The sequence below is a fragment of the Panthera pardus genome, unplaced genomic scaffold (assembly GCF_024362965.1).
Source record: "Panthera pardus isolate Hobbes unplaced genomic scaffold, ASM2436296v1 HiC_scaffold_27, whole genome shotgun sequence".
Lineage (NCBI taxonomy): Eukaryota > Metazoa > Chordata > Mammalia > Carnivora > Felidae > Panthera > Panthera pardus.
The window spans coordinates 81,263,337-81,276,555 of record NW_026526843.1 but is presented as its reverse complement, the minus strand read 5'-3'; the positions used below and the strand labels follow the sequence as shown (position 1 = coordinate 81,276,555).

At 40.8% G+C, this 13,219-nt stretch overlaps 1 protein-coding gene across 1 annotated transcript in view; it reads right to left on the bottom strand.

The window, feature by feature from the left end:
- Positions 1-630, bottom strand: part of SHROOM4 (shroom family member 4) — a 281,480-nt gene extending 280,850 nt beyond the window's left edge. Inside the window, exon 1 of the mRNA XM_019417508.2 lies at positions 337-630. Within this exon, the coding sequence (XP_019273053.2) occupies positions 337-453 (117 nt within the window). The 5' untranslated portion in view covers positions 454-630. The remainder of the gene's footprint in view (positions 1-336) is intronic.
- Positions 631-13,219: the final 12,589 nt, after the last annotated feature.

Genomic DNA, 13,219 nt, shown 5'->3' with positions numbered 1-13,219 from the left:
ACAGCCACCACTTCCTCCAGCTCAAACTGAGGGGAGCAGCCGCCCCGACGTGGGGGAGCAAAAACTGTCCCCAGAGCCTCCCGAGTGTGCGCGCACGGGGCTCTCGCCCCAGGGCCAGGCGTGCTCCCGTCTAGTGCTCCAGCCACCCGTCAAGGGTGTCTGACTGGCCTTGGTGGCAAGACTCCTGCGGGCAGCTAAATGCTCCACAGGAGGGCTTTCACGCCCAGCTCCGACCAAGTTTCAGAGTTGGTCTGAGGGCCGCGTCCCACGGCAGCCTGCGCACCCGCTTGCCCATTCAAAGTTGGGCACTGCTGGGACACAGGCGCCAGGTCTTACCTTAGACACTGTGAGCGGTTCGCAGTGTTCCAGACCCCCCTTCAGGGTGAAGCCCCAGGGCGCCCCCCCTTGCAGCTGCACGGGGACGTACTGGAAGGACCCAGGCCGGCTCTCCATCCTCCGCTCTTCTCAGGCGACGCAGAGCTCCTTTTCCTCGGGGGCTACGTTGCCTCCGCCCCCAGCAGCTCCGCCACCATCACCCTCCAGTGCTACGCCACCCCGCACCGCCCTGCTCCGCCTACTCTCCCGGCCCGAGAAGCTCGGGCAGCGGGCGAGCCTAGCTCGAGGAGGAAATGACACAGAGCTGGAGAAAGGGGGAGGGGGGAAGGAGAAGGGGAAAAAAAAAGAAAAGAAAAGAAAGAAGGAGAGGCGGAGGGATAGCGCGTAATGGACAAGAAAACGGAGCAATGGGGAGGGGCAGTCTGTGGGACCTCGCCTATAGGATCGCTGGGGAGCGGGAGCCAGGCGAGGCCTTACATCAATTGTTACATTGTTTCATTCAAGCTCCCCCCCCCCCCTTTGGTCCTCCTCCTTATGGCCGGGTTCCCCGCCCCTCGGGCCAGCCAAAGCTAGAGGAGGTGAAAGTCGTTAGTGTGGATAGCCCGTGTGGCCCAGTGGGCTGAAACTCTGGCTTCCCGATTAGTGCGTTCATGTTTCTCTGACTGCCTTTTTCTTCTGAGGGTCCCCAAACCGGGTCCTGGGAGGGTTACAAGGCTGCTCATTTGTGGACCTTGCCTAGAGGGGTGGAAAGTAAAGCAAGCAGGCCAGCGAACACAGTGGGACTGTGTGTGTAGGCTGCTGTGTGTGTATGCACTAGGTGTGTGGGGTCATTTTGAAACATTGCCCCGGAGCATAGTTTAAATAAAGAAGCACTTTGAGGATGCCCCCTGCCCGGGCTTAGCCGCACCCTGGCTCAGCGCTGGCGTCTATGGGTAGCACTGTGCTTGTGTGTGTTGCAGTCATCTGGAGTTCCTGGCACGGCCATGCACTTGCTCCCACTGAGATGACCAAGCCAGGAATCACTAAACTGCTAGCAGACTAGTACTATTGTTTCCACTCCTAAACAAACCTACAGGAAAGAGCATCCGTTGATAAGCTGCCCAATTAACAATGTGCCTTTTGGAAGAATCAGCTTTTAGACAGGGTCCAGAATATTTCTGCTCATCTATCCATACTTGAGGCTGTAGTTTCTAAGCTGGGCTTTTAGAACAGACCAAACACACACACACACACACACACACACACACACACACACACACACACAAGCAAACGCCCAGTAATAGTCTCAAAAAGCGAATCTGTTATTAAATATTATGCTGATTTTATAGTCTTGACCTAGACAAGTTGCCTACCCTCTCTGAGGTATTCACTCTAGAGCCACATGCAGGCAGTGAGTTTTTAAAGGACCTCACACTAGGAGGGAAAGTTTTAACAAGTCAGTTGTGACTCAAGGGGACCTTCCCACTCCCTCTTGCCTGTTCAGTCTCTTGCCCTCTTCCTGTGCAAGTTGTTCCAAATCTCCAAGAAACACACTGTGGCACCCAGCCTTCCACAGTCAGCTTTATGCAGACAAGGTTTCCACTCTCTACTTCCATTCCCTCACTTGTCACTGACTCTCCCCCATGCCTGCTGTGTAGCCCAACAGGCCACTGAAATTTCTCTCACAGGCCCCCCTCCTTCCCCCCAATCCTTTCTTCTGAGCCTTCTAAACTCCTGCATTATATGATGCTGACCAGACTTTTCTTTAATAAAACTGCAATTTCGGTGTTGATAGCCTTCCTTTTCATTTTTTTTTATTTTTTTAACTTCATTTTTTATTTTTTAAAATTTATATCCAAATTAGCAAATAGTGAAGCAATGATTTCAGGAGTAGATTCCTTAATTCCCCTTACCAATTTAGCCCATCCCCCCTCCCACAACCCCTCCAGCAACCCTCAGTTTGCTTTCTATATTTATGAGTCTCTTCTGTTTTGTCCCCGTCCCTGTTTTTATATTATTTTTGTTTCCCTTCCCTTATGTTCATCTGTTTTGTCTCTTAAAGTCCTCATATGAGTGAAGTCATATGATTTTTGTCTTTCTCTGACAGACTAATTTCACTTAGCATAATATCCTCCTGTTCCATCCACGTAGTTGCAAATGGAAAGATTTCATTCTTTTTGATTGCCGAGTAATACTCCATTGTGTGTGTGTGTGTGTGTGTGTGTGTGTGTGTGTGTGTGTGTATACCACATCTTCTTTATCCATTCATCGAGGAACATTTGGGCTCTTTCCATACTTTGGCTATTGTTGATAGTGCTGCTATAAACATGGGGGTGCATGTGTCCCTTCAAAACAGCACACCTGTATCCCTTGGATAAATGCCTAGTAGTGCAATTGCTGGGTCTAGGGTAGTTCTATTTTTGGTTTTTTGAGGAACCTCCATACTGTTTTCCAAAGTGGCTGCACCAGCTTGCATTCCCACCAACAATGCAAAAGAGATCCTCTTTCTCCGCATCCTCACCAACATCTATTTCCTGAGTTGTTAATGTTAGCCATTCTGACAGGTGTAAGGTGGTATCTCATTGTGGTTTTGATTTGTATTTCCCTGATGATGAGTGATGTTGAGCATTTTTTCATGTATCGGTTGGCCATCTGGATGTCTTCTTTGGAGAAGTGTCTATTCATGTCTTTTGCCCATTTCTTCAGTGGATTATTTGTTTTTTGGGTGTTTGATAAGTTCTTTGTAGATTTTGGATACTAACCCTTTATCTGACATGTCATTTGCAAATATCTTCTCCCATTCTGTCGGTTGCCTTTTAGTTTTGCTGATTGTTTCCTTCCCTGTGCAGAAGCTTTTTATTTTGGTGAGGTCCCAGTAGTTCATTTTTGCTTTTGTTTCCCTTGCCTCCAGAGACATGTTGAGTAAGAAGTTGCTGTGGCCAAGATCAAAGAGGTTTTTGCCTGTTTTCTCCTCGAGGATTTTGATGGCTTCCTGTCTTACATTGAGGTCTTTCATCCATTTTGAGTTTATTTTTGGGTATGGTGTAAGAAAGTGGTCCAGGTTCATTCTTCTGCATGTCGCTGTCCAGTTTTCCCAGCACCACTTGCTGAAGAGACTGTCTTTATTCCATTGGATATTGTTTCCTGCTTTGTCAAAGATTAGTTGGCCATATGTTTGTGGGTCCATTTCTTGGTTCTCTATTCTGTTCCATTGATCTGAGTGTCTGTTCTTGTGCCAGTACCATACTGTCTTGATGATTACAGCTTTGTAGTATAGCTTGAAGTCTGGGATTGTGATGCCTCCTGCTTTGGTTTTCTTTTTCATGATTGCTTTGGCTATTGGGGGTCTTTTCTGGTTCCACACAAATTTTAGGATTATTTGTTCTAGCTCTGTGAAGAATGCTGGTGTTACTTTGATGGGGATTGCATTGAATATGTAGATTGCTTTGGGTAGTATTGACAGTTTAACAATATTTGTTCTTCCTATCCAGGAGCATGGAATCTCTTCTCTAATTTTTTTGTGTGTGTCTTCTTCAATTTCTTTCATAAGCTTTCTATAGTTTTCGGTGTATAGATTTTTCACCTCTTGGGTTATATTTATTCCTAGGTATTTTATGGTTTTTGGTGCAGCTGTAAATGGGATCGATTCCTTGATTTCTCTTTCTGTCGCTTCATTGTTGGTGTATAGGAATGCAACCCATTTCTGTGCATTGATTTTATATCCTGAAACTTTGCTGAATTCATGAATCAGTTCTAGCAGTTTTTTGGTGGAATTTTTTGGGTTTTCCATATAGAGTATCATGTCATCTGCGAAGAGTGAAAGTTTGACCTCCTCCTGGCTGATTTGTATGCCTTTTATTTCTTTGTGTTGTCTGTTTGCAGATGCTAAGACTTCCAATACTATGTTGAATGACAGTGATAGCCTTCCTTTTTAAAGTCTTTAGAGATGATTCACGTAGGAAACCACCTTCAATCTTTTAGACTTCTAGACCCACAGGAACCATTTTGATCATGTTCATTGGTTTGCATTTCCCCTCCTAGAAAGTAGAAAGTTTGAGAAAAATGGCATCTCTATATCTTGATTCTTAATTGTGTGTCAACCTATGACATGCATTTGCTTGGTCTCACCTTTAAACTGAACTTTTCTCTTTGCAGGATAAGACTCCTATCTTCATGGTTGTTCCTTGCTAGAACTCAGCATGTTTCAGTCTCAGCACATTGAAATCTGTAAAGTTCAGTTCACAGAATGTGTAGTCATCACTCAAAGTCTACTAGAATTATGTGTCTAGACTAGAGGAAGAAGTTTGGAAATAGGAGACACACATGTGAGCCTTGGCCTTGGCACTAATTAGATCAGTGACCTTGGGAAAATCACTGAACTGTTATTAGTCTCATTTTCTTCATCTTTAAACTTCAGCTAGTAAAAACCCTGACCTACATAACCTCCCAGGCCTGTTGAAGACTAAAATGAAATAATACATATAAAAACACTTTGGTAAGTAAAGAGTAAAAATCCTCATAACATGATTATGAAAAAAAATGTTGAGCTAGACTTTAACCAATCTATTTTTATACCAAGACTTATTACACACTATGTCCTCCTGCACTCTTTAGTTTATCCTTTTTATCATTACAACAGAAGAGCCTAAATTACCTTGTCCCTGATGCAAAGAACACATAAGTAGACATTTTGAACATCAGATGGCTGGATAATGTTGCCTTCTTTACTGGTAAAAATCACTGCTAGTAGCAGGGATCTTATTCTTCCTTCCAGTTAGTGGGAGCATGATTATGTAGTGGAAAGGGTATTGGGTAGAACTTGAGATGCCTGGATTCTCAGCTTGTTCTACTGTTAAATTGCCATGTGATGTTAAAAAAAGATCACACCCCCTCTCTGTAAACTGAAGGGTTCGAGCTACTTGATTTCTTAAGTTTCTCTACAGTTTGCAAGTTATGTTAACTACTTCCTGGCAGGTGGCTAAAAAGAGCGTGTGTGGGGGCACCTGGGTGGCTCAGTGGGTTAAGTCTCCAGCTCTTGATTCCGGCTCAGGTCATATCCCAGGGTTGTGGGATCAATCCCTGTGTAGGCTTCCTTGTTCAGCGAGGAGACTGCTTAGGATTCTCTCTCTCTCTCTCTCTCTCTCTCTCTCTCTCTCTCTCTCTCTCTCCCCTCCCCTGCTCCCCTCCCCTGCTCATGCATGAGTGCGTGCTCTCTCTCACTCTCTCTCTCTCTCTCAAAAAATAGAGCATATGTGAAAACAAAGGCTTGATGGATGGAGATGAACCAAGTGAAAATAATACAATGGAGAAAAATCCAAGGATGTATTTCTGTGTGTGGGTGTGCGCACGTTGTGTGGCTAAGGGACAGATAATGAATGCACTCTAAAGTATGTTACATTGCCTGTGAGAGTAAAGGTGGAAAGTCCAGTAAGCAGGTAAAAATAGGAAACTGCATATCAAGAGAAGGGTGGTGGTTGATAATACACATTTGGATTATAGTTGAAGCCTTTGGAGTGGATAATCTCACCCAGGAGTACCACAATGATAAGAAAAGGGGGTTTTAGATGGAATCTTGGATTATGCTAATATTTAAAAGTCAAGAAGGATCACAAAGGATCTAAAAAGGAGCAGACAGAGGAGGTGGACAAAGGCCAATCTGCAGAAACAGGGAGAGAAATTAAAAACAGGCTGTTTATTTCCACCTCATTGAAAAAATCCTCACGAGTCTTTTCTTCATTGAAAATCTATTGACCAGTTTATCTTTTTGGAAGGAAGAAGACTAAAATACCAGTCGTTCCCTGAACTTTTTTTTTTAACTTCCTTAGCTCTACTTTTGTAAACTCAAATTTGAGTACAATTTTCCTCAGAGCCGTGCCTCTAGAACCTTTCTGAATTAAGGACTCTTTTGAGGTTCTAGTGAAATCTATGCATTCCCCCCTAGAGAGCTACACATCATCATGCAATGTTATATTCAATTTGGGCTGAGGGTTATAGACCATAGCTTCAGAATCCTTGCTCTAATAAAATATAAGATTTTTTTTATTGTGGTAAAAAACACATAACATGAAATCTACCCTGTTAACAAACTTTTAAGTCTACATTATGGTATTGTTAACTATTTGCACTATGTTGTACAATGTACTGTGTGAATCTCCAGAACATTTTCATTTTGCATGACTGAAACTTTATACCTATTGAACAGCAACACCTGTTGAACAGCAACACCTCTCCCCAGCCCCTAGCAATCACCATTCTACTTTCTACTTCTATGAATTTGACTACTTTCGATACCTCATATAAGTGGAATCATGCAGTATTTGTCTTTTGTGACTAGCTTATTTCACTTGGCCCAATGTTCTCAAAGTTCATCCATGTTGTAGCTTATGACAATATTTCCTTTCCTTTTTAAGGCTAAATAATATTCAATTTCCACTGTCTGTATATACCACACTTTGTTTAGCAATTTATCTTTCAGTGGGCATTTAGGTTGTTTCCACCTCTAGGCTGTTGTGAATAATGATTCAGTGACCATGGGAGTGCAAATATCTCTTCAAGATCCTGATTTAAATTCTTTTGGATAAATACCCAGATGTGGAATTGCTGGCTCATATGGTAATTCTACTATTAATTTTTCCAAGAAACTCCATACTGTTTTTCATAGTGGCTATCCCATTTTTTACTTTCCCACCAATAGTGCACAAAGATTACAATTTCTCAGCTTCCTCACCCACACTTGTTGATATAGATTTCCTTTCTTTAATAGTTATCATCCTAACAGGTATGATGTGATATGTATTGCCTTTCCCTGATGATTAGTGATGTCGAACATCTTTTCATATACCTGTTGGATATTTATATGTGTTCTTTGGATGAATGTCTATTCATTCCTTTGCCTATCTTTTAATCAAGATTTTTTTGGGGGGAGTTGTTTTTTGTTTTTTGTTTTTTTTCCTATGAAGTTGTAGAATTTCCTTATATATTTTGGATATTAAGCCCTTAGGAGATATACAGTTTGCAAGTATTTTCTCTTATTATGTAGGTTGCCTATCATTTTATTTTTGTTTGTTTTTCTGTGCAGAAGCTTTTTAGTTTGATGTAGTCCCAATTGTTTACTTTTGCTTTTCTTGCCTATGTCTTTGGTGTCATGTCCAAGAAATCATTGCCAAGACCAATGTCATGAAGATTTTCCCCTATGTTTTCTACTAGGAATTTTATGGTTTCAAGTCTTACATTTAAGTCTTTCATCCATTTTGAGTTCACTTTTGTGGGTGGTGTAAGATAGGGGTCCAGTTTCATTATTTTTGCATGTAGAGGTCCAATTTTCCCAAGAGCACTTATTAAAGGGACTATCTTTTCCCTATTGTGTATTCTTGGTGCCATTTTTAAAGATAAGCTGACCACATATGCTTGGGTTTAACTTCTTGGATTTCTATTCTATTCCATTTATGTATGTGTCTGTTTTTATGCCAGTATTATACTGTTTTGATTACTATTGCTTTGTAATATAGTTTGAAATTAGGAAGTGTAATGCCTCCAGCTTTCTACTTTTTTCTCAGGAATGCTTTGGCTATTCAAGGTCTTTTGTAGTCCCATATAAATTTTAGGATTGTTTTTTCTCTTTCAGTGAAAAATGCCATTGGAATTTTGATAGAGATTGCATTAAATCTATAGATCACTTTGCGTTATATGGAAGTAACATGTGTTCATTTAAAGACTTACATATTTATGGAAACAGTGTTTCAAGAGAAAATTTAACAATATTCATTCAGGTGTGCTTAAGTTGCCCTAGATTGAGGGAACAATTGCTAAGTGCTAGGCATTCTGCAAAGCACTTTCCATTCATTATTGGCAATGATTACAATGACCCTGCAAAATGGGTATTTTTAACTGTTTTCCAAGTGAGAAGTGAGTGACTTTTCAACTGAGGCAAGAAATGGTAAAACCAGGATTACAAGGCAAGGAGGCTGGGAAGCATCCTGTGATAACTGTATTAATCGTGTCTCTGTCATATTTTTCCCTTTTCCAAGGAAGGGGGCAAGTGATTGGAGTCCTCCATTCTGTTCTCTTCATATTTCTACTTCGGAGTACTTCTGCTAGAATAACTCATTTGACCTCTTTCTCCACCCCTGGGGGAATTAGTAATTCTGTCTGGCTAAGTGAGAAGAGTGTTAGGAAGCCTATTATTACTGCCTTTATATTCTCTGTTGACCTATCCAACTTTTAACAGTAATAAACAGATATTTTTCATCTCTGCCTGTTTCCTGTGTTTCTCAGTTGGTTCCGAACTTGAGAGTAAACAAGATAGGTGCTATTTCTACATAGTTTGTGTGTCCTTATATATTCCATATTGTGACCTGAATGTCTATATGGGCCTATTTCTTAACACAGTGCTGATTGACTAGGCATCTCCCTGTGTCTCCAAAGAAGACATCTAGATGGATGACAGACACATGAAAAGATGCTCAACATCACTCATCATCAGGGAAATGCAAATCAAATCCACAATGAGATATGACTTCACACGTTCAGAATGACTAAAATAAAAACCTCAAGTAACAGCAAGTGTTGGCGAGGATGTGGAGAAAAAGGAACCCTCAAACACTGTTGGTGAGAATGCAAATTGGTGAAGCCACTATGGAAAACAGTATGGAGGTTCCTCAAAATTTAAAAATGTAACTACCATATGATCCATTAATTCCACTACTGGGTAATTACCCCCCAAATAAAAAAACATTAATTCAGAAAGATATATGCACTCCTGTGTTTACTGCAGCATTATTTACAATAGCCAAATTATGGAAGCAGCCCAAATATCGATTGATATATGATGGATAAAGATGATGAGATACACACACACACATACACACACACACACACACACACACACACACACACACACACAGGAATATTACTCAGCCATAAAAAATGAAATCTTGCCATTTGCAACAACATGAATGGATCTTGAGAGTATAATGCTAAGTGAAATAAGGCAGTCAGAGAATGACAAATACCATATGATTTCACTTATATATGAAGTTTAAGGGAAAAAACCCTAATGAACAAGGAAAAAAAATAGAAAAAACCCCAAACAGACTCTTTCTTAATTACAGATAACAAACTGGTGGTTACCAGAGGAGAGGTGGATAGAGGGATGGGTAAAATAGGTGAAGGGGATTGGGAGTTCACTTATGATAAGCACTGATTAATATATGAAAGTATTGAATCACTATATTGTGCACCTGAAACTAATATCACACTGTATGTTAACTAACTGGAATTAAGAAAAATAAAATAAAACAGGATGGGATTTTTTTTAAAAAAAGAAAGTATGGGAGCACCTGGGTGGCTCAGTTAGTTGAGTATCTGACTTCAGCTCAGGTTATGATCTCATGGTTTGTGAGTTCAAGCCCCACATCAGGCTCTGCTGTCAGTGCAGAGCCAGCTTCAGATCCTTTGTCCCCCTCTCTTTCTGCCCCTGCCCCACTCAAGTGCTCTCTCTCTCTCTCTCTCTCTCTCTCTCTCAAAAATAAATAAATAAATGTTGAAAACAAGAGAGAATATAAAAGAGAAAAAATAAAGTGTGTGTGGGTATTAGGCCCAAGCTCCATATGATCCTTAAGGGAGTTTGATCTGAGTGTATGCAGGAAAGAGAGAAAGAATCAAGAACACTCCTTGAATTTGGCTTTGAGGCCATCTTCCCATAGTTACCACAAGTGATTGTTGTCCTTCTCCCATAGAAGCAGGCTTTACCTAGAAAGGCTGCTTAGTCCCATTTCTTTACCTTTTCTTCCATTCTGGAGTCAGAGACTTCCCTCTTTCTGTGTGTGTGCTAACAGTCACCATTTAAGAAACCATTTCTATTCTAGCTCCAAGATAGTTTACAGATTGTTTCCTGACTAGGGGGGTTCTCACTTGTCATAGACAAATGATCAGATTAGAGAAATCTAACCTGCGTTTTGTAATTGTTATCTAGTGCTGTATGGCACATACTCAGTGAATTTTTATCAAGTTCTCTTCTTTATTTCATCAGAACCTTGGGGAAAAAATAAGGTAAGAGAATTGATGTCACCATTTTATAGGTGAAACCAAAGGCAAAATAGATTCATTGCTTTACTAATCATCCATCCATGCTTCCCTGGAAAATCAAATGTTGGTGGGTCCATAATATTCCTGGACCAGTTAACTCATAGGCAAATAGGGACCCAGAGCATTTTTTTAATGAAATGGATTTTGTTATAAATATATCAAAAGTTCTCTTATCAATTAGATATGCTGGACTATTCCTCTTGGACTTCTACAGCCCCTCTTCCTTTATTCCCGATTTACCCTCACCCTGCCCAACAATTACCCTGGCTCTTCTGAATATTTCTCACAGAGGAGAGATCTGGGGCAATGATAATTATCAGTAAAAAGGGAAACATAGTTTAATGTATCAGGTATTTTTCATATACAGATTATATGAAAATAATATCAAGCTCTTCCCTCCACCCAAGCTGTGCATCTAAGGGTGTGGTGGGAGGAGTGCAGAAGAGGACAATTTTAAGTAGACTGTCCTATTAAAGAGTCTGATTCCTGGAGAATTTTGCCTAGGGTTAGGGAAAGATTTTATGGTCAAGGACTGTTTCTTTTGAGGTAAAGCTACTATAACATTAGTATACTATCACCTTATTTAACTATTTTAGTTAAATAGGTTGTAGTAAGTACATAGTGCTAAAGACATATGGAATTTTAGTTTCTTCTTGGGTGACTTTATAAAGAATCCTCTTATTGTCAAGGTATCCCATTTGGATCATGCTATACTTTTATCCACTCAGGAAAAATACCAATTGTCTCATGGAATCTCAGAATCTTGACTTGGTATTATGCTTAAGACTATAGATGTAGAGCCTCTTCATCCTTGAACTGACAAATTTAGACAGCTTTTGTGTGTGTGTGTGTGTGTGCACGCACACGTGTGCGTGTGTGTGTGCAAAAGAGGTGGCATCTGTGGTGATCGGTGCTTTCTGAGAAGGCTTGTTGGGGCAGGAGTTGGTTTGTTTGTATTCTAAGTTCACACTAATGTCAGCCCAATTGGAAAACCTCAATTTGCCATTGGCAAAATCAGTCATCTGATACAGGTTCAGCTGGTATGTAATGGATGTTTGCCATTGCTCTAGAGGAGTTTCAGCCAGGGATTGACTCCTTCATATCAAGAATGTGAAAATCAAATGAACTGCTCAGATCCAACATGTGGGTTTGGAGGTGGCCTCTTCTTGGTACCCAGTTTGGACAGGGGCCACCCCTTGCTTTCAGTTGTGGGTTAACCAATCTGTTCTACTTTCTCAAATGCTGTTTTCTGTGAGCCATTCATTGCTCCTTAATAAAATAATATTTTTGGTATGTATTAAGCTCTTACCTCAACTCCTCCATCTATGGAAGGAAAAATTCACATGCACAAACATACCAAACCCAGCCTTTTTGCTCTCAAAAAGTTTCCATCATTTTGCTCTCATATAGAGGCAGAGAAGGTACACCAATTCAGAGTGCATTTGAGCAAAACAAAGCCCCTGCTACAGTTTTGATGAAGTTTTGGAGAAGTACACAGCTGACACTCAAAATATAGATTTAGATGTGCTTATTTTTTCTTTTATAGTTTATTTTTACTTTGGATCAAGTAGACATGAACCCATTTATGAAATATTGGCGAAGGAGGAAACCATCTTGCTTTGGCTTGAATCTAAAATGACCTAGCCCAAAGAGAAAAGAATAACCAGCTTCCTTTTTCCAGGAATATCATATGGGCTTCTGAAAAGGAGTCATTTCTCCAACTACCTTCTTTGGGGGAGATAGTTCTAGGCAGGTGTACATGTGCTTAGATGTGCACACACACAACCTTTGCTCGTATAGATATATGAACATAACCACACAGAAGAACCAATGTTCACATTTGGAAATGACTGGTTCCTTTCTCTGAGAGTCTGGCAGCTCAGATTGCTAAAGAAAGAATATTCTGAAGCAACTTCCAGGAAACTGACAGTTACTTGTTCTAATACATAGGGAACTTTCAGTGTTTTCTCTGTCACTGGTTTAGATTAAACTTCAGAAACCTGGCTATCATACTTAAGTCTGTCTTTCTCCCCACATCACTGACATGCATTCAGTCTCAAAGCCCTGTCATTTCTAGTCCTAAAATAGCTCTCAAATCCATCTGCTCTCTCCATATTTACTGCCACTCCATCATTATCTCACACCTAGACCACTAGAACAGCTTCCTAACTGGGTTCTCTGATGCCTGCAGTTCTGCCCAGATGCCTCCAATCCATTCTCCATGTTGCAGCACTTTGAAGCCAGGACACTCTTTCTAAAGCACAAACTCTATGTCACTCCTCTGTTTAATTTTTTTTCAATTGTTTCCCATTGTTTACTGAATAAAATCTAATTCCTTTGACTAAGATCCTTCTTATATGGCTCATGCATACATAGACAGCACCTTTCCCCCATGCCACAACCCTGTCCCAAATTCCTCCACACACACTTGGATCTCCAGAAATACCAAAGTATGGGCAGTTATTCCAGACACAACATGTTTTCTTGTACTTCTAGGCCTTTCCACAAACTTTTATTCTTGTCTGGAATACCCTTCACTTCATCCTTGCCCATTGGCCAATCTCTACTCTTTCTTCAAGTCAGTTCCAAGGTTACACAGGTTGTACTTGTAGAAAAAACACTCCTTGATACTTCTAAGCTGTTCTTTCTTGATGTTACCACTGACCCCTTTATATCACTCCATTGTGGGCCTGATCATATTTGATTCTAATTATCTTGGGCTGGATGTTCCTGATTCTTCAATATTCTCCCCAGTGTCTGGCATAGGGTATGGACTTGATGTTCAATCATCACTGACATGTGACCCTAGGTGTGAAAG